The sequence below is a fragment of the Eptatretus burgeri genome, chromosome 18 (assembly GCF_056783735.1).
Source record: "Eptatretus burgeri isolate ZD-2024b chromosome 18, Ebu_testis_v1, whole genome shotgun sequence".
NCBI lineage: Eukaryota > Metazoa > Chordata > Myxini > Myxiniformes > Myxinidae > Eptatretus > Eptatretus burgeri.
In genome coordinates, this window is record NC_140978.1 from 1,311,244 (window position 1) to 1,339,166 (window position 27,923).

General features: G+C 46.9%; 1 protein-coding gene across 4 annotated transcripts in view; it reads right to left on the bottom strand.

Annotated features, from left to right (window-relative positions):
* The window catches only part of HELLS (helicase, lymphoid specific), a 150,422-nt gene extending 125,396 nt beyond the window's left edge, over positions 1-25,026 (bottom strand). Inside the window, exons 1-2 of one of the 4 annotated variants that reach the window (XM_085863913.1) lie at positions 24,884-25,026; positions 24,041-24,136 (exon numbers count right to left, since the gene is read on the bottom strand). In XM_085863913.1, coding sequence (XP_085720039.1) covers positions 24,041-24,065 — 25 coding nt within the window. In that variant the 5' untranslated portion in view covers positions 24,066-24,136; positions 24,884-25,026. Of the gene's footprint in view, positions 1-24,040; positions 24,137-24,355; positions 24,464-24,692; positions 24,712-24,878 lie in introns of those variants that run through there. The other 3 variants (XM_085863915.1, XM_085863917.1, XM_085863916.1) reach the window with 3 other exon arrangements.
* Positions 25,027-27,923: the final 2,897 nt, after the last annotated feature.

Genomic DNA, 27,923 nt, shown 5'->3' on the forward strand with positions numbered 1-27,923 from the left:
GCACACGAAAATTTGACGACTCGGGACGAGTCTGTAAAAAGGGGAGGGGGTAGTGTTGTGGTTACCAAATTCGCAAACCACCATTCAGGTCCCTTAGGTGAGATATCTCGGTAAGTACATGTGTAGTTAGGCCCAAACCCGTTGTCTAGTGGGAATACATGTCATTTATGCGTGCTGCGACTCTTCAGGATAGCCGTTTTTCTTTTACTATCTTTAATTTGGACCAACCGCCATTGTTACAACCACAACATCAACCACCCACCGCGGCGCCGCTTCACGTCACACCTCGCAACCGTCGCATCGCCACCGTTCTTGCGCCGCTTGTGGGTACCGGTGTTGGACTCGTGCAGGGCGCGCTCCGAACGGCGTGTACAAAATCACGGATTTTGTGCTTCAAAAACGGATCAAAAACGACACACGCCAACTTTTTGCCGTCCAATCGGTGAGCGAGGGGCGATTTGGCCCCGCCTCCAGGGCGTTGGAGGGCGATCGATATATGCAAATTTATGGATCAAAAAGCATTCACGCCCACTTTTTCTCGGGCCAATGGGGAGCGAGGTGAAAGGTCGAAGGGAGGGGGTCAAAGATGACAGAGCGAAGCCACGGGGCTTATATAAGCGACCGCATTCGTCAGTCAAAAGGGACAGAGAGTTAAGACTTCGCGGGCGGTGGAGTTGGCAAGAAGGAGCTGGTCGTCGTCGTGTGCGTTGGAGTCGGAGCGGAGGGGACGGAGCTGTGGAGAGGCGGCGAGGGCAGACGAGGGGGTGCTCGCGTCGTGCAGGGAGCTGCACCCCAGGGAGGCCGACAGCGCGACCTGGCCGAGGTGGAGACGCTCGTCGCGGGACTCGAGGCAGAGTAGGAATCCTCTATACCCCGAGCATCAGCAACCCCCTCCTGTTTCCCCCCGCGCTGAGATAGTGCGACCAAGGGGGCCCCTTTCCCACCCCCTACCAGACACTGCCCGCGAGGCCCGCGGAGTTGAGGCACCATCGCCGCTCCGCGTCTCATCACCAGACGGGTAGGCCCGACCCGGTCTCGGCCTCAGGCCCGCCTCATCCTTGAGGGTTCTCTATTCTTTTCCTTGGTTTTGGGTATGTGTTGTCGGCGCCGTCTGTGAAGTAAAATTGTATAAGTGTTGCCGTGTGCTCGCGTAATCGGTAGTAGATCTGCATTGTCGCATTTGCTTTTTGTGTAAAATTGCAGTGTGTTTCTTTTCCTTTTCTATGTGCTTTTGGTGGAATTGAATATGTGTGCTTTCCGTTCAGCGCGAATAAATGTGCTTTGTGTTGAACTGTTTCCCGCTTCGCTTCGTCATTTCTTTCATTGAATCCTCATCTTGCTTCACGTAAAGGGTTGGTAGTGGGCTGAATACGCCCGATAATTAATCGAACCGTCGAGGCCGACGATAACACCGCTCGGTTATCCCGATAGTACGGAACGGGTCGCTTAAGTGGCCCGTGTCCGAAGTCGACCTGCGGCGAGGTGCGATCGCCCGGTCTACCCTCCGCGTGGGTACTTAGGTAGGTCGAATTTGGCGAGCAACCCTATCCCACGCGGGGGCTGATTGCCTCGATCGCGGTGAGACCGAAAGGTCCACCCGTGACTGGTTCCCGGCGTTAGTCCGAGAGGGTCACGACTGGATTGTCCGTCCGGTGGGCGACGTGCCGCGATTCGAGTTACGTGGCCGTTCGCACGCCGGCGGGCGCGAATCCGCAACAATATATATATATATATATATATATATATATATATATATATACACATACATATATATTGTTATGGCTGTGGAAATTGGCATTACACCATAAAGGGTCCACAGGTGAGATATATAGGTAAGTTCATGTGAAGTGAGCCCAAACCCGTTGTTTAGAGGGAAAAAATGTGATCCATTCGGGCTGTGATTCTTCAGTTAGTCGTTTTTCTTTTGCTGTCGTTAATTTGGTGGAAGAACAACAACGAACATCGCCACGACCAACATCTCAACGATCACGCCATTCACAACACGACGCCAACAATCACGCCATTCACACCACAACGCCACCTTCCACAACTACGCTACCACATCTTCGCCACTCGCCATTAAACGGGCACCGTGCGGTCACGATCTCCGCGGGACGGATGAAAGGAGCGGAGTGGCAGCCGCAACCAGGGTGCGAAGGGGCATCTCCTGCCCAAAGCTCCCGCTTGAATATCTCCCGCCGGATTTTCCCTTCTGCTTTTCCCGCGCTTTGGCATTGGGAGGTGCGATTTGAGCCAGAGGTCAAAGGTGAAAAAAGGTGGGGGCCTGATTTTGGGGGAATAATTCCCTGACCCGAGCCAAAACTGACTTTCCTTGTCCCCCGCACGGCACGGAGAGGGGGGAACGAGAGGGCACGCCCCTTTATGGGAAGCTTCCAAAAGGGAGGTGGAGCCAAAAACGGGGCGGAGCGAAGGGCGGAGCACCACCCTACAAAAGGCATGGGCGTGGAGAGGCTCGCGTTCGAGTTGGGCTCTTGGTTCGGGCGGTTGTCGAGGGGTGGAGAGTCCTTGCTCTTGGTTGGTTCGGTCGATTGTCGAGAGTTGTGGTGATTGTTCCTGGTCGGAGGTTCTGTTCGTTCGTCCCTGTCGGGCGGACGACACGTGCAGGGGCGAGGCACGAGGACAGTGGACCACGCCGGAGGGACTCGGAGTTACGGTCGCCAAGGACTCGACGTGCTAAGGGAAGTCGCGACTTCCTTTTCTTTTGGGGTTTTGTGTAAATGTCTGTGGGTGGCGCCAGTCTTGAAAAGTAGAACTGTTATAAGTGTTGCCGTGTAAATCATATTCAGTTGTCGATCTGTTTGCTTTTATTGTGTTTTCTTGCTTGACTGTAATATACGTGCCTTCCGTAATAAATGTGCTGGTCCAATTGTTCCCGGTACACCCGGTGTTTTAAAACACCCGGTAAGTAATCTGAACCGTCAAGGTCGACGATAACTCCGCTCGGTTTTCCCTGTAGTACGGAACGAGCCGCTTAAGCGGTTCGTGTCTGGAATCGACCTGTGGCGTGGTACAACTCCTCGGTACGCTATCCACACGGGTACTTAGGTAAATCGACCATTCGGCGATCGGACCCTATTTCACGCGCGTAGAATGCGGACTGAGTTGTGATGAGGTTAAACCCCCACCCGTGACTGGCTCCTGGCGGTAGTTCCAGGAGGGTCATGTTTGAATTGCACGTTCGGTGAGCGAAGCGGCCGCTATTGGCTACACGCGGTCGTTCGCACGCCGGCAGGGCGCGAATTCGCAACATTGGCGTCAGGTCGTGGGATACGAACTCATCCCCCTCCTCGCGACACTGGTGTCAGCGAGCGGGAAACAAACTCTCCCGACTCCAAGCTAAATTCACGGGAATCGGTTCAGGGGTGAGTGGAGCGACCCCCGATTCCCTCCAAATTACGAGCAATTTAAATTTAATCCGCTTACGTGAAATAAGATGGCATTTCAAGGCGAGCGGGTGCCGGGGTTATTAGATATGTCCTTTAATGTAGAATCCATGGCCCGCGATGGTACCTCTTGTAATTTAAATCCGTGGGGGAGCTCACCCTATTCTGAGCATGAACTTTGCCGGCAAACGGAGTCACAAGATGGCGGCGCGGCCGCACTTCAGCGCGCCACGAGGCGTGAGCAAGCGGATATTTATGGGGCGGTGAACGGCACGACACGAGGCGAGTGTATTCAGCCACCACGTCAAACCACGTGGTCATGGCAGGCGGACAATGGTGGGCTTCGGAAACAATGGGAGGAAGGATGGAAAACCGAGCTCGAAAAGAAACAAAAGGAGCACGATTTGGAATTAAACCAACTAAAGGAAAACATATTGGAAAAGTCAAGACAGTTCGAAGAACTACAGGGAGAAAGGAGGAAAGTCGAGCGGAGTACCTATGAGTTAAAAAGAGAAAGGAGCGAACTAGAGCGAGAGGTAGAAAAAGGCAATCGGAAAAGAGAAAGCCTGGAACAGGAGATAGAAAGAGGAATGGAACGGCAGGAAGAACTAAAAGAATCCAATAGGAAAATGACCGAATTTTGGAAGGAAGCATGCAAAATTGGTGATGAGGCCAAAAGGGAAAGACGGGAAAAAGTTTTGGAGTTACAGGAACTTGAAGACAAAGAGACAGAATTACAAGATGAGCTGGGGACGTTGAGGGAGGAATTATGGGAAAAAGCTTCTGAGTTACAGAAACACCGAAACAAAGAGACGGAATTACAAAACGAGGTGAGGATGGTGAGAGAAGAAAGAACAAGGACAATGAATGAAACATTAAGGAACCACACTGTACAGATCGAACAGCTGGAAGTGAAGGCCAGATTAAAGAATGAGATGCAAGAAAGAGTAATGATGGAAGAACGAATGAGACAGGAGAAGGAAGTCAGCCAACTGAAGGAAATAACGAGATTGCAGAACGAGGAACAAGGAAGACAGTGGAATAGGAAATACAAAGAACAAGGAATGAGACAGGAGAAAGAAATCAGTCAATGGAAAGAAATGACGAGATTGCAGAATGAGATGCAAGAAAGAGTAATGAAGGAAGAACGAATGAAGCAGGAAGGAGAAATCAGGAGATTGAAGGACACAACGAGATTGGAGAGGGAAGAACGAGAGGAACAATGGGATAGAAAACAAAAGGAACATGAAGCCGAGGTTGAGCAATTGGAAGAAAAGGCAAGGCTGGAGTGCAAGGAGATGGACAAAGAACAGCGAATGAAACACAAAAGGGAAATTAACCAAATGAAGAAAACCATGAAACTGGAGAAGGAAGGACAGGAGAGGAAACAAGGAAGAGTAATGAGAGAGCAGCAAATGAAACACAAAAAGATTAACCAAAGGAAGCAAACCATGAAGCTGGAGAAGGAAGGACAGAAGAGGAAACAAGGAAGAGTAGTGAGAGAACAGCGAATGAAACACAGGAAGGAAATGAGCCAATTGAAAGAAACAATGAGATTGGAAAATGAAGAGCAGGAGAAACTGTGGGGTAGAAAACAAGAACAATGTGAGTTTGAAATTGAACAACTAAAACGGAGGGCAAGATTGGAGTCAGCGGAGATTGAGGAGCTCCGGAGTGAGAACGAACAGCTAATGGGGCTCAGAGAGGAAGAACGACTCAGACGGGAAGGAAAAAGGAGCCAGAAAGAAACAGAAAAAAATAGAGGAGAGACTGCACGATAAGGACGGGGTTGGGGACAAGCACATACACACAGAGGTAGTGGAGGACCATGAGGGCGAGCTGGTGGAACGTGTTGGGACCCGGTGCAAGCAGCTGGATAGCCTCCTTCGGGAACGGAGGGAGACGCTATTCTCCCTTGAAGCTGGTCACGACCAGGTGAGTTCGGTCGTGTCGAGCAAGTTTGAGGGGACGAGTGCTGTGGACAGATGCACGTGCAGCTTGGGGGGTATAGAGGCCCCGGAAACCCTTGCGGGGACACGAATCCGCAGTGCGATTGTCCCGGTGTGTGTGGAGCCGAGGTTCGTGCTTCCCAGCACGCCGTGTGTGGATGAGGCACCGCATGTGAGTGTCACCGCGTGTGTGAGTGAAAGGGTCTGTGTGAGGGAGACAGTGTGTGTGAGAGAGCGGTATGTAAGGGAGATGACGGTCGGCATGCGGGAGCACGCAGCCGCGTCTCCCGATGTGAGTGTAATGGTGAGGTGTGCGAGTCTCGTGACACGCGGGAGTTTGAGCGCGTGGGTCGAATGGCGACGGAGACGACGGCGAAAGAGAGACAAAGGCCGAGTAGCGGCCGTAGCCGTTTTGGGGACCGCGCTGAGTTTACCCAGCAGCGAGCGCGAGGTTCGGGCCGTGCAGCGCACGAGGCCGCCACGTGCGCGCTTGCGGGAACGAAACCCAGTCCGGAAACGAGCGTGGTGAATGTTGCAGATCCCGCGACGGACAAAGGTTAGGCTGCATAACGGATTCGGACCGGATGGGTTCTCCACGAGAGCATGTGTGTGAAGCTCCGACGGGCAGAGCACATGTGTTCGTGTGGGGAACCCCTCGAAACGCGAGGCTTGTTGTTTTTTTAATGCGCAGAGTGGCGTCATGGCTGCATGTAGGGTTGGAATCCGGCAGGAGGGTGAATCCCTGCTGGATGGTGCCGTCCAAGAGGGACGAGGGACGCGAACAGCTGCCATGACGTCAGGCCAAAGGTGCGCGGCTGTGAATTGCCGCGCTAGTGCGCAGGCTGCGAGTTTCTGTGCTGGTTCTGCGCATTTTAAAAAAAATTATAAACAAGCCTCGCTTCGGGTGAACAGGATTCCCTGGGCAAGGGGTGGAAGACCCCTCTGACAAGGGCACAGGACACAACGAGTTAGGGAGAAGGGTTAGCTTAGCAAGACTGGCTTCATGGAGCAGGGGTAAGTCTTCATGGAGCCCATGGAATGGATTAGTTAGAGGGATTGTAGTTAGATTTAGGAGGAGAGATGGAATTTTTGAGGATTCGGAGACAGTGACAGACTTTGAATGTGTAGAGGGGACGTAGCTTAGCTACGTAGTGTTAAAAGGAACGTGCTGTATTTTAAGGGACGACATGGGAGCACGAGTTAGTTAGGGGATGTAGTGAGCAGGATGGCAGAGTTCAGCGATGGGTGTGTTGAAGAGAATGGAAACATGTTGAGTGAGTGAGGCCAGCGAGCTTGTGTGTATGGAACGAATGGGGAATGCATGGTGCGATGAGTGACTGGGGGGAGGAGTGATTCCCGCCCAAGGGACCCCGGGGTCAGTGTCGAGTGAGTTAGCTGGGTTAGACAAATTGGAAAATGGAGGTAGTTTTGCTGTTGGTGGGAAAGTCGGCTCGATACCCGTTTGGAGGGGTGCAGGAGCCCTGTTGACGGGCTGGGAGCGTGGCTGCGAAAGGTGAGTGTCGCTGAGTGGGTACCCCAGGCACCGGGCTAATCGGCCGTGGTAGGCCAAGGGCCCATGGGGGGCCAGGATAGCGTAGTGGGCACGGGTGCGCCTGCATGATGCGGGGGCCCGGGGCGCCATTGTCCGCGTGGGCAGTGTCGTGGGCACGGGAAGCCAGCCTGCCACGTGAGCGTTTCAGGGGAATCGCCATGGAGGGCACTCCCTGGTGTTTAGGGAGCTGGTAGGCTCGGAGGCAGTGTAGTGCCCAGGGGTGCCATAGCTGGAGAATCGGCAGAGGGTCGTGCCTGCCAAGGGAGCCACGCGTCCCAGCCATGAGACCGTGTGAGGGCATGGAAGGAAAATTGGGGGGGGGCATGGCCCGAAATTGTGAGGACACCAACAGAGGCGACGGGAATCTGGGTTGTTAGAACCAGTAGTTTAAGCGAGAGACGCTTGTTGAAAGCCCCGGGGTAGTTTAAAAGTTAAATGGATGGGGTAGATTAGGAAGTGTACCCCTCCGCACCATCCATCCCTTCGCTCTCGTTGTGGGCCGCTGGACCCACTTTGGGTTAGATCGCTGAACTCCGAGGAGGCCATCCTGAGGCTTGAGTTGGGCCTCGGCACGGGACGCAAGCTCTCCCTTATTCCCCTCCAGGAAGGGAACGTAGGGGTTGGGAGTATGCTTGTTGAACAAGGACGATAAAGGGGGTTAAGAGACAAATTCATAGTGGGAGGTATAGAAATGAAAATAAAAACAAAAAAATAAGTTGGGGCTAAATTGTTTTTTTACAAATTAAGGAAGTGGGTATGGACAGTGACCGGCAAAGGCGATAGGTTGGGAGGGAGACAGTAGGGAGGTCCGAGCCCGCCTTCTGTGTGGCCAGCACCAGCGCACTCCCTCCACCGACCTGCACTGCACAGAGAGAGGCCGGCCAACTTCATCAGCTGGCTGTTTTGCTGCGAGCCCTGTACCGGCCGGATCGTCTGCAGCTGTTTCTTCAAGACCTGTGCCGGTCGATGGTCTGCCGGCTGTTTTTGCCTGCAGCGGCCTTGTTTTGCCGGCTTTGTTTGCCTGTCCACCTTTGCCATGCCATGCCTACTGCCCACGTTCACCAGAACCCCGTTCTGTTTTGATTTGCCCCCCCGCGCCCCCCCCCCGTTCATTTCCATGTGCGCCGGAATCATCACACGAGTTTCAAGGACTGTCCTGTTGGCAGCTACAACACGGGCCTGTAGTGGCGGCCCGTGCGCCAGTTGACTTTTACTTTTTTCCTGCAGAGTCCATAGATCCTGGGCCATGGTTAGTGTAAATTTATAAGGTTAAGTTGTATTGTATACGAGTGCGTCCCGGCATGTCAGTCTTCGCGCCGGCATTTTATTTAAGTCGTCTGGATGAGTGTGTTTGTTGGTTAGTTATTTTGGGGACATGAATACACTGAATGTCGCACGCAGGGATCCGAAGGTAAACCGTATTAGGGGAGAACTACACATGATGGTACACGAGAATTTGACGACTCGGGACGAGTCTGTAAAAAGGGGGAGGCGGAAGTGTTACGGCTGTGGAAATTCGCATTACACCATAAAGGGTCCTCAGGTGAGATATATCGGTAAGTTCATGTGTAGTTAGCCCAAACCCGTTGTTTCGAGGGAATATATGATCAATTTGGGCTACGATTCTTCAGTTAGTCGTTTTTCTTTTGCTGTCGTTAATTTGGTGCAAGAACAACAACGAACATCGCCACAACCAACATCTCAATGATTACGCCATTCACAACACGACGCCAACAATCACGTCATTCACACCACCTTCCACAACTACGCTACCACATCTTCGCCACTCGCCATTCAACGGGCACCGTGCGGTTACGATCTCCGCGGGACGGATGAAAGGAGCGGAGTGGCAGCAGCAACCAGGGTGCGAAGGGGCATCTCCTGCCCAAAGGTGCCGCTTCAATATCTCCCGCCGGATTTTCATTTCTGCTTTTCCCGTGCTTTGACATGGGGGAGGTGCGATTTGAGCCAGAGTTCAAAGGTGAAAGAAGGTGGGGGCCTGATTTCGGGGGAATAATTCCCTGGCCGCGAGCCAAACTGACTTTCCTCGTCCCCCGCACGGCACGGGGAGGGGGGAACGAGGGGGCACGCCCCTTTTTGGGAAGCTTCCAGAAGGGAGGTGGAGCCAGAAACGGGGCGGGGCGAAGGGCGGAGCACCACGGATTCGAGGCTCGCATTCGAGTTGGGCTCTTGGTTCGGGCGGTTGTCGAGGGGTGGAGAGTCCTTGCTCTTGGTTGGTTCGGTCGATTGTCGAGAGTTGTGGTGATTGTTCCTGGTCGGAGGTTCTGTTCGTTCGTCCCTGTCAGGCGGACGACACGTGCAGGCGCGAGGCACGAGCACAGTGGACCACACCAGAGGGACTCGGAGTTACGGTCGCCAAGGACTCGACGCGCTAAGGGAAGTTACGACTTCCTTTTCTTTTGGGGTTTTGTGTAAATGTCTGTGGGTGGCGCCAGTCTTGAAAAGTAGAACTGTTATAAGTGTTGCCGTGTAAATCATATTCAGTTGTAGATCTGCTTGCTTTTATTGTGTTTTCTTGCTTGACTGTAATATACGTGCGTTCCGTGCTTCCGTAATAAATGTGCTGGTCCAATTGTTCCCCGTTTCGCTGCGTCCTTTCCTTTGTTTGAATCTCCATCTTGCATCACGTAAGGGATTAATAGTGGGTTTTAAAACACCCGGTAACTAATCTGAACCATCAAGGTCGACGATAACTCCGCTTGGTTATTCCTGTCGTACGGAACGAGCCGCTTAAGCGGTTCGTGTCCGGAGTCGACCTGTGGCGTGGTACAACTCCTCGGTACGCTATCCGCGCGGGTACTTAGGTAAATCGACCATTCAGCGATCGGACCCTATTTCGCGCGGGTAGAATGTGGACTGAGTTGTGGTGAGGTTAAACCCCCACCCGTGACTGGCTCCTGGCAGTAGTTCCCGGAGGGTCACGACTGAATTGTCTGTTCTGGTGGGCGACGCGGTCGCCATTAGAGTCAAGCGGCCGATCGCACGCCGGACGGGCCAGAATTCGCAACAATATAATGTATATATATATATATATATATATATATATATATATATATATATATATATATATATATATATATATATATATATATATATATATATATATATATATATATATATATATATATATATATATATATATATACGAATTTGCCGGTTCGGACAGCCAAGCACGACGGCTTAAAGCCCAATCGCAGTCGCGCGTCCGCCGAAACCCGGAATTCAGTCGTAGCTTCAGGACAACTCCGGAAACCTGCTATGGATGCCTTAACGCATCATAAACTGTCAATATTCTCTCCATGCGGTGCAGGATTAATCGCTGAATCTCGATATACCTAATTATCCGCGCAGACAGAAGTACCGAGAATTTATACCTCGACAGAACTTGTGCAGAAACGAGCCGCTAAGAGCGCTCGTTCCGTGTGCAATGCTGAGCGGTTTTAATCGCCAAGTTCCGTCAGACCAATTACCACTATAATTTGGCTTTAATAGCCAGCGAATTTCCCGAACGCACCGTGGCAGTCAATGGGAGGAAAATGACGCAAGGAGCAGATGTACATTCAAACAATGGGGCATTTATTATACAGGCACATAAGCAGTCAATGGGGGGATAGGGGACAGGACACGAGCAAAAGCCTACAGCCGATGTCTACTCGTTTTTATATACAAGCACGTACTTAATTTAGTTCTAATTAACCAGACAAGGCGCCACAGAACACTTTCATACAAAACCCCCAGTAAAAGAACAGGGCTCGTGAGCCTTTATTTCCACTCGGAGCCTGGATGACCAGAGGCTCACAAAAGGCCAGGCAGGTTACCTTGCCGCCCTTGTGACGGTTTGAAGGTCTTTGGGTCAGTGACCCCCTGCTGCCCATGGTTTGGCCCTCGTGTCACACGCGCCAGTCACTTGAGCTGACAGGCGGCTTGAGCAGCTTGGCGAGCGGCTTGCTCGGTTTTCCTTGGTCGTCCGGTCTTCACTGCGGCCTGGGCGGTCAGGCCTGGCCAGCGACGCACTCGGAGGAGTGAGCGGGTCTTTGCTCTTTCAGAAGTGATGCTCTTTAGGACCCGTTCACTCCTCAGCGTCGCTCGACCGTCTCAGGGCCGTCTGCCCAGACCGCGACGCAGCTTGCTTGACTCCAGCTGTTCGATGCGATGACTGCAGACGCCAGACAGCGACGAATATCTCCTCGATTAGAGAGCGCGCGTGCGCACGCACGCACACGCACGCGCGCACACACACACACCTTGCCAGACTCTCCAAGCTTCGCCCATCTCCGGAATCAGCCTCCACCGGTGAACAACCATGACGCGTCTCGATTCCGCCCCTTTCATCAGGCCGGCGCCCGCCCTTCACCAGAAGCTGGGCTCCGCCTACTTTTCACCGCCGAACTCACACCTTGAGGGAAACCCCATTCTTGACGTCACAGGGTGCTTTCGGGGAAGACCTCCTTTTGATCCGCTTATGCAAATTAGCCGCTCTGCAGTTGTTTGTACAGGGTGTAATGTGGCTTTTATTGTTGCGCAGCGTGTCTGCAACCAACGGCATTTTGCGGCTGTCGTTGAGGATGTGATGGTGTTTCTGTTGTTCGGGGATGTTTGTTGAAATAAAAGATAGAAAAGAATAACGCTACCTCAAGATTCACATCCCGGCACACAAATAACTCCCTTTACAAATTGGTGGGGGAAACCTGAATGGTGTTTTGTGAATTTCCAAAAACCGACACACACACACACACACACACACACACACACACACACACACACACACACACACACACACACACACACACACACACACACACACACACACACACACACACACACACACACACACACACACACACACACACACACACACACACGGTACTCTCATATACTAGAGTTGGTAGCAGGTCCTACGACAGCAGTCTGCAGTGAATTACTACAGGAAAGGAATGCTATTTTTGTCTAGGCAGGCACGAAGAACTAATATACGTGCTAAATAGGGCGGTGTAATCAACACTGCGTCAACAGCGGTAAATTCCAATCTTTATTATATTCAAATTGAATTGTATACTTCAACATTGTAGAACACAAATCTTCTTTTCACCTCCAAGAACCTCTGGTTTTGCAGGACATGGTAAATCAGGTGGTATACAAGAAGCTAAACTTCTGGAAATTTATTTTTAAACTATCTTTAATATCATTATTTTATTTCAATTGACGTACATACTTGAACACTGTGGATGGTATCATGTTCTATGAACTCTCCAGTTAATACAATACTGTCAAAAAAACCCATCTGAATTTCCCCACTTCTTTGTCTATGGCATATTTCATGAGGACTTGTGAAAGCAATTTTCACGAGGTGGCCCAAAACGATTTTAAAAACAAAAAAAAACAGAAGACCAAATACTGCATTGGAGTCATCAGAAGGAACCAGAACAAGTAAAGAGCAAAGATGGAATCATCAGGAGGAACATGGATACAATTCAGGTTTCAGCTGCAACTCCTCTACCCTCAAACACATCCAAGCACAGCCAAGTGAATCTTACAGAAAACTATCTGTAACAATTCACTTCTTCTTAGAAAGATAGAAAAAGAAAGAAAAACAAGTGGTGCCAGGCACAACAAATCCCACCCATTTAAGGCATAAAGTTAATTTGGGGATAAAATTTAAATTTGATACATCCTAAACCTGAATGTTGATTATAAGGAATAGAATAAGGAATATTTTAGTCTTAGTTTGAAGTCAATTAAACCATTTTTGACGAAGTTATGACCGTAAAATGATTTTGGCCTTTCAAGGTCACGTAAGGTCAAAGGTCATGGTGTCAAATGAAAGCCAATAAACAATATAAACCAATGTCACCCGCAGGGTGACACGTATCTTGCCAAAAGTTGACCACGTGTGACTTCTTTAAGGTCACACTGAGGTGAACAGAGCTGCTATCCACCAGGAGCGACTCCTTGAGGAATATCTGCCTACGAGAGATTCCGATGAGAATCGTTCTACAGAGTAACCATGAAAAATATGCTTTTGCCTCATAACGTCACCAAATGATGTCATAATGTCTCAAGCTTGACATATCTAGAAAGCACTCATCGAGGTGTTCAATTTGAGGTACTACACGATATGGTTCCTAAGACTTGAAAATTTGACCTTTGGGTCAAATATGTTTGACCTCAGGAGCTAACCATGAAGGTCAAGGCCATTCACCACCAAAAATTAATCAACTGAGCGCCAGACCATGAACTATATTCCCATGAAGTTTGAAGACGATCCGATCAAAATTACTCAAAAAATAAGGGTTTCGTCGACTCCCCTGATTTGCACCAAAGTGACCTTGACCTTGGACCTTGACCTTCAAAATTTTGTGCACTGAAAGGGACCTCTATAGGCCTCTGATATGCGAAGTTACAAAAATTTCCGATGATAACTGTGCTCTGCAGAATTTTTTATACGTGATTACAGACAAAAATAAAAAATAAAAAATAAAAATAAACATACAAGCTGATTAACATATCTTGCAAAAACTTCGTTTTGGCAAGATAATGAACTTAAGATATACTTGGCCACTAGTTTACAGCTAACCGTGTCCATACTATCAATAATAATTTCATTTTCACAGTTACAATATACAGTCAACCCCCGCTTCATTGCGGTTCACCTATCGCTCCCCCGATTCATCGCGGGTTTTCCCTTGGAACGTAACTAATTTTTTCTGCAGATTCCCCCGGTACATCGCGGTAATAATATATAAAATATAAATTATTTAAGCAATAAATTATAACGCGTGGTGCTCGACCAGTCACACAACGCACGAGACAAAGTTTCGCTTGTGAACTTCGAATATTTTCTACGTTTTTTCTCCAAGCCCCACGATGCCGCCCAAACGCCCTGCACCTTTCTAAGGATTCCAGCAAGGAATCGAAGCGCCAGAGGAAGGTCATGGGACGCTCCAGGAGAAGGTTAAGGTAAAGGTGCTTGATATATGCTACGGGAAGGAAAAAGGTTTGCCGCCGTTGGATGAGCACTGCGCGTACCCAGCACCTCAAAACCTACCAGACCAGACTAGTCGATCTCCGGCACCTCAAACCCAATCACTGCCAAACCGACCAGACCAGACTAGTCGATCACAGGCACCTCAAACCCAATCACTCCCAAACCGACCAGACCAGAGGAATCGATTTTTTGGGGAGGCGTCCATTCATCGCGGATTTTCACTTAGCGCGGTGAGGTTTGGAACGTAACCCCCGCGAGAAATTGGGGATTACTGTATACAGTCCATATTATAGGTATGTATTATATGTAATATAGTATTGAGAACGGTTTGTTATTTGTGTTTGTTAATAAACAAGGACAAATGTGTCCAAGAGCCGTGTCCTTAAGGCAATAACAATAACAACTTCTGACATTTCGTCACGTGCCTTGATGGAGCCAATAGCGAGACCTGTCATGGAGGCTCCTGTTCATGACGAGAAAATCGTGTATTTACGAAATTACAACACCTTAAATGGAATAATCTTAAAATAGTAATGTGAACTTTTCGAAACATTAAAGCAAATGTCTGAATATATTTAAAACTTCATGATAGACACTCTCAAAAGCACCCTCAATGCCAGGATGCATACAGGTGTTTAGTATCTAAGGAGATCCGGAAAGAAAAAGAAGAAAAAGAAGAAAAAGAAGAAAAAGAAGAAAAACAAGAAAAAGAAGAAAAAGAAGAAAAAGAAGAAAAAGAAGAAAAAGAAGAAAAAGAAGAAAAAGAAGAAAAAGAAGAAAAAGAAGAAAAAGAAGAAAAAAAAAAGAAGAAGAAGAAGAAGAAGAAGATGAAGAAAAAGAAGAAGTAGCAGCAGCTCTCTTCGAGCCAGTGTTCGCTACGCGAGACGCGGCTGACAATGAAACAAGCCGGTAGGCGACGAGGGATTTTTTTTTTTTTTTTTTTTTTTTTTTTTTTTTTTTTTTGTATACCTTGGTCGAGGCTCGTATGAGAGTGAACACATAACTCACAGCAAGGAGGCATGAGACAAGAGGGGCGGGAGGGAAGGGACAAAACATTGGGGAACAGACACAGGTGAACTGTGGAAGGGAGAGGGATGGGGATGGGACGGGGAACATGGCTAGGGGAAGATGGACATTAAAGGGACTTTCAGGAAGGAAAGCAGGAGAATTGAAGGAAGTGGGCTTGGGTGGGATTATCGGGGGTAGAAAAGATCGAGGATTTGGATGGGGGAAGATAAGAGGTGGTGGTGAACAGCTGTTTTGAAAGCCTGAAGGGAAGAATGGGAAAGAATAGAGTGAGGAAGTTTATTCCAAAGGCGGGAAAAAGAGGAATGAAAGAGTGAAGATGAGCAGTGATTCGTGATTTTGGTAGTTTTACCAGAAGGGGGTTGTTGGCGGACCTTGAGCGCCCTGTGGAAATGTGGTTGGGACAAATCGCAGAGAGAGCAGGGGGGGGCAAGGCTGGAGAGGAGTCGGTAGAAGACAGAAAGACCACCGACCAACCTGCGGTGATTGAGTGAGAGGCCCAAAGACTCAGCTTCATTGCGGGAGATGCCAATGATCTTAAAAGCCCTGGTTTCGACAGCGTGAAGTCGAGAAAGGTGGGAGGCAGGAGCACCAGCCCAGAGGGGAGAGCAGTACCATCAGGCTACGGACAAAAGCTTTGTAGGTGGTCAGGAGCTCAAGAGGGCCGAGGAAGGACTTTGCACGACGGAGGATTCCCAGCTCGGCGACTGGCTTTTGAGGCAAGGTTGGAAATGTGACTTTCCCAGGAAAGGTCATGGCAGATAGTGAGACCCAGAAGCTTGAAAGAAAAGACTTCTTCCAGAGAATTGTTGAGAAAGTGGATCCGGGTGTTTTGTAAACGGTCCTTTCGAAGAGACATAGTGAGAGTGTGAGATTTGTCTGGATTGAAAGACATGTTCCACGTGTTGGACCAGTTTGTGATTTTATCCAGATCTGCAGTGAGCGAAGAAGCTGCTGCTTGCCGGTCTGAGGGATGACAGATGGTACGGCAGAGGGTTGAGTCATCGGCAAAGAGAAATAGAGGATTTTCCAGAGAGTCCGAGAGATCATTGATGAAAACCAGAAAAAGAACAGGGCCCAGAACGCTACCTTGAGGAACTCCAGCCTGCACAGGAAGAGGGGATGAAAGAACTCCATTTAGGGCCACACGTTGACTGCGACAGGAGAGGAAGTCTGAGCCATGAGTGGAGATGGCCTTGAATACCATGGGCAGAGAGTTTGGTGAGTAGGGCAGGGTGCCAGACTGTGTCAAAAGCACGTGATATGTCCAGGGATACGGCTCGGATTTCCTGTCTGGCATTGAGGACCTCCATCCATTGATGGGAGAGCAGTAGCAGCATATCTAGGGTAGAGTGACCTGGTCTGAAACCAAATTGATGATTGGAAATCAAGCCATTGGAGAAGAGGAAGGATTTCATGTCTGAAGCGATGATGGATTCCATAACCTTGCTGATGATTGGGAGAAGGCTGATTGGTCTATAGTTACAGGGATCTGTTTTGCACCTTTTTTATGCAGGGCAGTGATGTTAGCAGATTTCCAAGCAGATGGCAGATGACCTTGGGAAATGAGAGGGTGAATAGAACAGAGAGAGGGGTGAGCAAGAGCAGAAGAGCAGGCTTTGAGGACACGTGGGCTGATGCCGTCTGGACCGGTTGCAGAATCTGACTCGAGGTTTGAAAGCAAGCTTCCACCTTGTCAGGAGAAAAGGATACAGAGTCCAGGGACAGTTGGGTGCGACTGGGTAAAGTGGGTAGAGATAGTGATGGGTTTGGGACACAAGATTTAGCTGCAAACACCGAGTTTAGACATTCAGCTTTATCACGTGTGGAATCAGCAGTGCGGCCATTTGAGGTAAGGGAGGGGATGGAGGGGGAACATACACCAGAAACAGATTTGATTAAACGCCACCAGGATTTTGAGGAGGGAGAGAGGTTTGAGAGTTCAGACTTGAGATGAGAAAGATGTTGTTTTCTGGCTCTCCTGAGGGTAGCTACACACTTGTTCCGAGCTTTGTGGAAAGAACTGAGATTGCTCCTCAGTTGGGTTTGCTTTCCATGAGGCAAAGGCAAGTTGTTTCAGGACAACTGCCTCGCCACAAGCTTCAGTAAACCAAGGGCGGGAGGAAGGGTAAGACAACTGAACACGAGAGGGGATAAATCTGTGCATGAGGGAGAGCAAGTTTCTTTGAAAGAATTCCCAGGATGAGTTGATGTTTGAGAAAGTAGTGATAGGAGACCAGTCTGTAAGTTTGATGGCTGCTCGGAGACCCTGCCAGTCGGCTTGAGTGAAATGCCAGACTCGACGGCGGTGAGGTGGTTCTCTGATAACAGCCAGAGAGATGTCCACTTTAATAAGGACGTGGTCAGAAGAACCAATTGGAGCGAAGGAAGAGCAGCAGATATTGTCAGGGAAATTTGTCAAAATCAGATCCAGAAGAGATGGAGTACCATTGGTTGAGATCCGGGTCGGGAAGTTGACCGATTGAGTCAGTCCCAATGAGTCACAGAAAGCTTTTTCTGATGTCCCATGGCAGGTGAGAGAGGTACCCACACCTAGCCAACTGGCGTGATGACAATTGAAGTCGCCACATAAGAGGAAGAGAGAGTTTGGATGAGAAGATAGAAGATGGTCCATGTTTTCGGAGAGTGAGGTGTAGATGGAGTCATCACTGTTCGGTGGACGGTACAGTACACATATAAACATGAGGTGGGAGTGGAGGGGAAGCCGAAGCCAGAGGTATTCCTGGGGGTGTGGGGAGTGAGAGCAGTGCAGGGAGATTGAGGAATAGAGTCTTTGATGAAGAGAGCAACACCTCCACCAGGACGAGGCTCAGGTCTGTCATACCGTAAGAGGGAGTAACCAGGAGAGATACTTGGGAGTCAGACACGCCTTGGGAGAGGAAAGTTTCTGATAGGCAGATAATGTCTGGTTTGTCAGTGGCAACCTGCATGGAAAGATCTGAAAGGTTTGAGCGAAGGCCCCGGATATTTGAGGTCCACACTTTTAATGAAGAGGTAGGGGAGGAGGCTTTGGTGCAGGAGGTGGAGGGGCGGGGGAGGGTCGGACGAGGGACGAGGGGGGAGGTAAGGAGGGTTGCTGAAGGAGTGTGGGGTATTGCAGAATAGCGAGGGGAGGGGGCCAATGAGGAGGAGAAAAGGCTCTGTGGTGCTGTGGAGAGAGGGGGGACAAGAGACAAGGAAGATGACAGTTGAGGATTTGAGGAGGTGGAGGAAGAGATGGAGGTGAGAGGGCAGTGGAGGGAGGCAGGTTGGTGGATGAGAGGGGGGCAACTTAGAGAAGGAAGAGTGAGGGGGATGAAAGGTGGGAGAAAGGTGAGGGGGAATTTTTGAAAGAGGTGAGAGGGAGGCTTGGAGGGAGAAGAGTGGGATGGTTGCTTTGAGAGTGAGAGTGAGGGATGAGGGGGGTGAGTTGGCACTGAAGTTGGAGAAAAGAATGGTTGATGGAAAGCGAGCATCCATGGCAAACTGTGGTTTTTAAAAGTTTTAGGTCAGAGATACGATTTAACACAATTCTTGATGGATGCAATGAAGGCGAATTCAGAGCATGGAGAGAAGAAGCGCTGTAATAGTTGGATTTTTTAGGCAAGGAATGAAGGAGAGGTCGAAATGAGAGCAGTCTGTTAAAATAGCAGAAGAGTAGTGCATTGTGAAACAGTAAAGAGTACCACATGTGTGAGAGAGGAAGATGAAGCATTATAAGATCGTTTTTGTTGTTAATATTAATGTATGAGAGAGTTCAACAGATTAGGTCATGGAAGTGTAAAAAAAAAAAAAGAAATCGAGGAAGACGAGGAGGAAGTTAAGAGGAAGAAGTAGCAGAATCGGGAGAAGGTTGTTGTTGTTGTTGTTGGGTTTTTTTATTTTTATTTTTTTTTGAGATAAGAAAGAGATTAGTTGGGAGAATGGGGGATATTTGGAAAGTGGGGAGGATGAAAATTGAAGGTAATGGGGAGGATAGAAATTGAAGGTAATGGGGAGAAAAAACAAAGAAACAAAAAAAAAAAACGATCGAACACCAAGTGGAACCGGTAGGCCTCAAGCCTAGGACTAGGCCTCAAACACCAGGTGAGAACGTCGACATAAATACTCACAAAATAGCACGATTTTTGAAACAAAACCGAACTAGGAACACACATTAACATGTAGGTGAGAAAATTAAACAGTTAAAACGGGACAAATAACAACCGGAACTTAACTTTGAGAATGTCAGCAGGGAGCCCCGAAGGAGACCTCTTGCCGCTCAAAACCGGAACCGGAAGCCAATTCGCTAGAATCGAAGCGCTGGATACGATGCTTTTCATTCTGACCGATCCACCGACGAAGATTCATTGGCAAGACGTATTGGTTCACATACAATTGTTCCTCTGCCTGGCAAGATTTTTCCAATTGCGTATTTTGCCAACTGGCACTCATAAAAAATGACGGTAAATAGACACCCTATTTTGAAGGACTACCATTTGAAAAATAATCGGTTTGCTGGTTTGTGCTGTGGAGCCTCGTGTTCGCGCGCGCACGCACGCACGCAGACAATAAGGGATATCTAACATATATATATATATATATATATATATATATATATATATATATATATATATATATATATATATATATATATATATATATATATATATATATATATATATATATATATATCGAATCCAATATTCTTTCAATTTATATTCTGTTTTATGTTTATTTGTTCAACAAGAATATTAAATTACAAATACATGAAAACGTTCTGATCGTTAAACGATTTTGACTCTAGACTTTCATTGCCCACCTGTGAATAAAATTTGACAGTGTTTGAGCCAGCCGTTTTCCCGTAAAGTTGTATTTTCATAACCATTTTTACTTTTAATGGAAATTTGTAATTTTGACCGATGACCTTGACCCCCAAACTTCGGACCCTACCGATCTGCACAAATATGCATTTTTCGCCGCGTCTCGCATAGCGAACGCTCGCTCCAAGAGAGCTCCGCGTTGTTGTTGTTGTTGTTCTTCTTCTTCTGGTGAAGACAAAACCTTTAGGACGCGGCTCTTTTATATACAGGATCCGGATCTCCTTAAATACTAAGCATCTGTACACATCCTCGCATTGAGGGTGCCTTTTGAGAGCGTCTATCATGAACTTTTAAATATATTCGGAAATTTACTTTAATGTTTCGAAAAGTTCACGTTACTATTTAAAGATTATTCCATTTAATGTGTTGCAATTTGGTAAATACATTATTTTCTCGTCATGAACGAGGAGCCTCCATAACGGGTCTCGCTATTGGCTCCATCAAGGCACGTGACGAAATATCGGAAGTAGTTGTTGTTATTGCCTTTAGGACGCGGCTCTTGGACACATTTGTCCTTGTTCACTTTAGGATTGTGAGGATTTTAAGTCACAAATAGAATAAGGTTCACTATAAGCTTAATTTGAAGTAAATCGGATCATTTTTGACAAAGTTGTAAGAGAAAAACGATTTTGACCTTTTCGTGACCTGACCTTGACCTTTGACCTAATTGGACCCAAAAGTTAATGGAGTCATCCAAGGTTCATCACCCACCTGTGGATATAATTTTACAGTGTTTGAGCCAGCCATTTTCCAGTAAAGTTGTATTTTCGTAACCATGTTTTAGTTTTAATGGAAAATTTTTCATTTTGACCGATGACCATGACCCCCAAAACTTCGAACCCTACCGATCTTCACAAATATGCATTTTTCACTATAGGAATGGGTAGGAGTATAAGTGACAAATAGAATAAGGTTCACTATAAGCTTAGTTTGAAGAAAATCAGATCAATTTTGACGAAGTTATGAGCGAAAAACGATTTTGACCTTTTCGTGACCTGACCTTGACCTTTGACCTAATTGGACCCAAAAGTTAATGGGGTCATCTGAGGTTCATCACCCACCTGTGGATATAATTTGACAGTGTTTGAGCCAGCCATTTTCCAGTAAAGTTGTATTTTCGTAACCATGTTTTAGTTTTAATGGAAAATTTTTCATTTTGACCGATGACCATGACCCCCAAAACTTCGAACCCTACCGATCTTCACAAATATGCATTTTTCACTATAGGAATGGGTAGGAGTATAAGTGACAAATAGAATAAGGTTCACTATAAGCTTAGTTTGAAGAAAATCAGATCAATTTTGACGAAGTTATGAGCGAAAAACGATTTTGACCTTTTCGTGACCTGACCTTGACCTTTGACCTAATTGGACCCAAAAGTTAATGGGGTCATCCGAGGTTCATCACCCACCTGTGGATATAATTTGACAGTGTTTGAGCCAGCCATTTTCCAGTAAAGTTGTATTTTCGTAACCATGTTTTAGTTTTAATGGAAAATTTGTAATTTTGACCGATAACCATGACCCCCAAAACTTCGGACCCTCCAGATCTTCACAAATATGCATTTTTCACGAAAGGAATGGGTAGGATTATAAGTGAAAAATAGAATAAGGTTCACTATAAGCTTAGTTTGAAGTAAATCAGATCATTTCTGACGAAGTTATGAGCGAAAAACGATTTTGATCTTCGTGACCTTGACCTTTGATTCAATTGGACCCAAAAGTTAATGGGGTTGTCCAAGGTTCATTGCCCACCTGTGGATTAAATTTGAGTGCTTGCTAAAGCCGTTTTGCCATAAAGTTGCTAACAGACAGACAAACAAACCGGACGATTACAATATCCCGCTCCCTCCCTCCGGGGCGCGGGATAACAAGAGAAAACATTATTTAATATTTTTCTTGAATCCAACATGGCTGCTGAACAATGTGACCTATAAATTAGAAAATATCAAAAGGCACCAGTTCACCACTTGCTTGATGTATACCAAATTTCGTAAATATATGTTGAGGGGATTTGTAGTTAAGCTCCGGAAACGAAATGTGACGGACGGACGAACGGAACCCATTTCTAAGGTTGGCGGGGGATAAAAAAAAGAAAAAAATAAAGTCAGCCCAGAGATGGATGCAAAAATTAACTCAGGAGTGTGACAGCAATGAAGGGCCAAATGGATTGCTCATTTGTTTCAAGGTCATACAGGATAGTGCGACCACTCATTAGACCCTTATAGTCATGCTGAGACTATGAACCCTTTGGATACTTGCATTCTGCATATGGAAAATAAACAATTAAAATGAAATGGATTTGGTTTGATTCTGAACAGAGCATCAACCTTTGAAGTAGAGGACCAGTCCAAGCTCCGCTCCTCTCCTCTTCCCTCCCCTCCCCAGAGTGAGGCATCCGGTGTACGATCCTCAATTGCCCAAAGCAACGTTACCTCCTGTTTTTACATTAATTTAATTAAGAATGTAAAGTTTTAATTGCAAGGACCTTCCACGCATGAAAATAACAGGTGTCAGCAGGCGACAAGAAACAGCAGATTTGCTCTCATGATCCATTCATTCACACTATAATGGAGATATGGTGTGTATATATATATATATATATATATATATATATATATATATATATATATATATATATATATATATATATATATATATATATATATATATATATATATACCTTCAAGGATTGCATTTTCCATAAATAAAAATGAGTACACGACTTTTTTGGGGGGAAACTTAAGGTTGAACTCAATTTCAAAGATGCAAGTGGACAATTTTTTATTTATTTGAAACCAATTAAATAATGCAAAGATCACAGCCCATCGCTTCACTGATATGAATACAAAGGGGGGGGGGGGAGAAAATGTGGGGAGGGAGTGAGAGAGTGGGAGATAGAGAGGGAGAGTGAGGAGGGGTGGGGGAAGGGAAGGCAAACGTGCGGTGGAGTATTAATTACAATTCGTACTGTCACATCAAAATGATTCTGCATAGAATAAAAGTGAAGGTGGAAACAAAATGTCTGAAACCCATTTATTACCAGTGATACTACAAACACCGCCCGAACATGTCAGGAGATAAACAGTCCAGAAACGAGAATGACACTCTGAGAGCATACCTCCGCCACGTAATACCTGATCCACAAGAACATATCTGACCCAATACATTTTTGAAATATCATGCTACACAGTAATATATCGTTTTTGGCCCCATCTCTCAATGGTGAAGAATGACTTTTAAAAACTAAATAACTCCCGTATCCAGATCCAGATTTGGATCTTCACCAGAATCGAATCAATTCTTCCTTGTCACATACCCAACATCTCCACCAAGTTTCATCCGAATCCGTCCACAACATTTTGAAATATTGTGCTATATATTAGTTTAGCCTGATCTCTCAATGGTGAAGAATCACTTAAAAGAAATCATCACATCTGGATCCGGATTCGGAACTTCACCAAAATTGAACCAATTCTTCCTTGTCGTACACCCAACCTAAATAAACACCAAATTTCATCCGGATCCGTCCACAACTTTTTGAGCTATCCTGCACACAGACAAACAAATAGACAGAGAGGGGTAAAAACATAACCGGTGGCGGAGGCAACAAATGGTCCGGAAACAAACACCGCCCAGAGACAGAGAGATGAGTGGGAGGGTGCTGCGTTGTATTGGGGGGGGGGGAGTGGTGCGGAGCGAGGATGAGACAGAGAGAGAGACACACAGACAGACAGACAAGGGGGTGGGGGAGAAGTTCGCAAAGAGAAAATGTTATGCCTTATGACACACACACACACACACACACACACACACACACACACACACACACACACACACACACACACACACACACACACACACACACACACACACACACACACACACACACACACACACAGTTAACGTGCTCTGTGAGAGCACGGCAAGCACCGCTGATGCAGTGCCCCCTGTAAGTTCGGGCAGGAATTTCGAATTTGTGCACGGTGCGGCGATAGCTCGTTAACTCTTGGTGAAGAACACACAGTGGGATCTTCAACGTACACCAACGAATGGCGGCAGAAGGGACGCAGAGTTCATCGTCCATCCGAGGACCGGCGGCAATAAATTGATGAATCACCGAGACGGGATTCAAACCCAGACGAGACGGCTAATAGGTGAGTGTGCGTTACCTCCAGGTCTAGTCTCGGCAATCCTGTGAACCCAACAAAAGGTCATGAATTGCGAGTGGGATGAATTTACCCGTCGTGTGCACCGTCGTCGGCATTGTTGTACTCGTCGTTTTCTGCCTCGTTCAAAAAAAAAAAAAAATCTCTTCTTCCTCTTCACACGTCACCACTGCAAAAGGCAGCAGGTCAGTCAGGAGATCAGGAACAAGACAACAAAGCACAACGGTGGAGCAAATAAAAAAGGGCCGTTTTGGAAACTTTTAAAAACGCGAAACGTGGAGGGAAATTGGTCAAGCAAGGACGAACAATTCAAAGGGAAAAAAAAAATCAAAGGAAATCAAGCGTACATCGAAAGCGAGCTGGAGACTGGTTACTGGTTACTGGTTACCTCGGACTAGTTATTTCGAGTATCGACCGACATGGCATCGATCCTCCTTTTCTCTCATTCAAACCCTACATCCGTTTCCCTCGCATTCTCATCCAAAGCGAAACCTTCACCCGGTTCGCCCCTGGGCCATGCATACTTAACTCCTACCTCCCCCCCCCCCAACCCCATAATCTCCTCATATTCTCGACTCCCCCGCCCCCACCCCAAACGAAACCATTGTCTTCATTCACCAATCTCCCTTCTTGCCTTTTAAACACATTTCCAATGACTTTTACATTCCCGTCCGAACACACGGTTTGTAAAGCATTTTACCTCAGATTTTACCTCACATTTTTACCTCAGATTTCACCGGCATCCTTTCTGCAATAAATCAATAAATCAATCAATTAACCACACGCTCTTCTATTTATCACATCGTCACGCCTCGGCCTCCCCTCCACATGCAGGGTAATCACCGATTCTATGCGTTCGCGAACACTCGACTCGACGAATTTCTACACTTTGAGCGGCGGCGGATATTCACCTCACCCGGTTATCCGATCCGACGAGATAAAGCGTTGCACGAGGGAGAGCGGGAAAGGTTTTCACACAAACAAACGCCAAGCAACCAGAAATGCACCGCGTCCCTTCACCATCAGCAGCAATTTCCCGCCAACGGGCGGACCGAACCACTGCGCCAACAACAAGGGGGAGAACAGCAAATAGCAATTGGAAGCATTAAGACTCAAAATCCTCAGTGACATCAATGACGTAATTTTAATAAGAGAATTAAATTATCACAATAAGTATTTTAATGCTCCCCAAAATAATCTTCTGAGAAAACGTTGCACTTTATTTACGTGTATCAAAGATCCACCCCCTATTCCTCCCACTTGGTAAAGTCCGAATCGTTCGTTCATCGCGGATTTAAAGGAACAGTTCCGCGTGTGCAGCTTGTTCCAAATGAGACTCAAGGTGCCGTGTTTGGAGGGAGAATACATTGTTATACATGTGTTTTTTTTTTTTACAGTAATAGCGGCCGTACTGAATTTCCACCACACACGGTGATGGCCGTGCATTTGTAACAAATTTATAGCACTTGCTATGCGATTGGCAGGGTAATTTGCCTTTGACCAATCAGGTTCAGCTTCAGGTTAGATTCCCGGCTCCCAGTGTTTTTCAGATATGCTGTTCCATGACTGAGTCCGTCGTCCTTCGCTCTCCCAAATGTCCGTACACGAGCATTTGCTTGTGGAAACAAATCCCACGGTACATTTCGAAAGGGGCAGGTCGTTGTGTGCCGCTCCCCTGGACTAAATTCCGATTTCCTCCCCTGAAACGGCTGCCTTAGTGATACTCCGGCGTGATGGAGTGTCGTGGCACGTACAGTCTATCACTCTGGAAATGTGAGCCAGCACCATCTTGAGGTGTGTTGACACATTAAAGATAGCTCATGAGGTGATCCGAAATGTCTCGCGCTGCAGTCCGTGTGAATAATGAAAATCAGTTCGTCAAAACTTCGGAGGAGATAATTCCTCCGTGACGATCGATTTCCTTCAGTGTAGTAATAATAACACAAAATATATTCGGTGCGGTGTGTTTTGTTGAGAGATTATGAGGCGACTCCATGAGGGACCGGTGCAAGGTGGTCACGTGCTCTGGGCGAACCTTCGGCGCCCCACGCGTCAGTTAACTAGAAAATGCAAATTGTGCGATCAGTACGAATAAAACTTCGATATTTATAATCACAGATTGATTTTACATGTAAAAAAAAAAAAAGGCCGACGTGATACGTGAAGAAATGCACATGATAACGTGTGATTCCGGATCACGTGACGTCATACCACGTGTGTTCCTGCAACAAAGTTGATCATTATTTATATATAATTTAGAATTTCACTTTCCGTGCTTTGAGTTCACCGCACGTATAAACAAGCCCCTCCTGGCGGGATAGCCAAACAAGTGTTTGATGGACGTTTTGATCAACTTTAGCTTGGACAAAGCTTCGCTCGCCATTGTCCGCAGAAACAGGGAGGGTGAAAAGAACGTGGAGAGCAATTAATGTGTTGGCAACAATGGGGGACATGATCTGCGAGAGATTGTTTTTTTTTTTTTACGAACAACGTTTGAAAGCCTTCCATCTTGTGGTCGTGCCCACCTTGGGAACTCGTCTGGCAATGTCTCGCCATTCACTGCGTATAGTAAATCGGAACGATCAATTTATCTTTGGAGTCCCCATGATGTCGTGAAGCTTGCTCGAGCTTCAAACAATGCTCCATCATTTGCTTTGATGTTCGTGCCTGCAAACAAATGACTCCATTGATGCATCTTGTTTTTTTTTAGCTCACCTGCAACTACGTTACAGGGAGATTCTTGGATGGCATGTCGTCCGTCCGTCCGTCCGTTCAGGACATTAACAAGATCCTCGTCCTCTTAATGATGACGTCATAAAACGAATATGACGTCATTGTGATGTATCAGGTTTGCGATAAATTATCTGTGCTAATGCCCGGCTTGATTACTGCAAACAGAATTCAAACAGCTTGTCTAGTTTCGGAGATAATGGTATAGGCGATTTCCATTAGCGGCGATATTATGACGTCAACTTTTTTTCTTGGAAGAATTTCCAAAATCGGAGATGGTTACTGCCTGCGCGTGGGCTTTCTGCGTAAGCATGGCAAGTTTCACGATGATCCGATGCAAACTCTGGGTTGTGAAACAAAAAATGTCAAAAAATAGGAATAAGGTCATAAAAATTGATATGACGTCATAGTGATGTATCATATGTGCGGTAATTCATCTCTGCTAATGTCCTGTTCGATTCCCACAAACAGAATTCAAAAAGCTTGCCGAGTTTCGGAGATAATTTTTTCGGCGATTTCCATTAGCGGAGATATTTTGACGTCATAACTTTTTTCTAGGAGGAATTTTCTAAATCGGAGATGGTTACTGTCTGCGCGGGGAATTTTTACATATATATGCCAAGTTTCACGAAGTTTCGATGAAAACTGGAGGCTGTGAAACAAAAAAGTCCACAAGAAGAAGATGAAGAACAACAACGTGAGTAAAACTTAGAGATCCTCCACGAGGATCTAAAAATATTGGGGTACAAGGGATTCTCCGAAGGGGTTGCCACCCACCCCCACCCCAAAAGAGGTATGTGCAAGACTCCTACCTAATTCCACGTGCAGGGAGCACTTCCCAAGGGAGCACTCGGTTTTCATTGTTTATTTGTTTGTCCGGGCTATATCTCAGCCATCCTTTGAGCTCGGAGGATGAAATTTGGGGACAAAAGTGAAGATGTGTTTTGGCAAAAAAAAAAAGGTATTCTTCATTTTTTGATTTATCCATTTATTGATGAATTACTTAATTATTATCGATTTATTCATTACTTATTTATTTTATATCTCAGCTGGGCAATATCTCGGGCATCCTTTGAGCTTGGAAGCTGCGCCACAATGGTTAAAGGGAATCCCCAACGGAGCACCGAGGCCAAACACCAGTCTTGGTGAGGTTGAAATCAACTTTAATAACACACACGATACAACGTGCCCGGCTCGGCCAAACCTTCTACGATACAGCGCCCCTG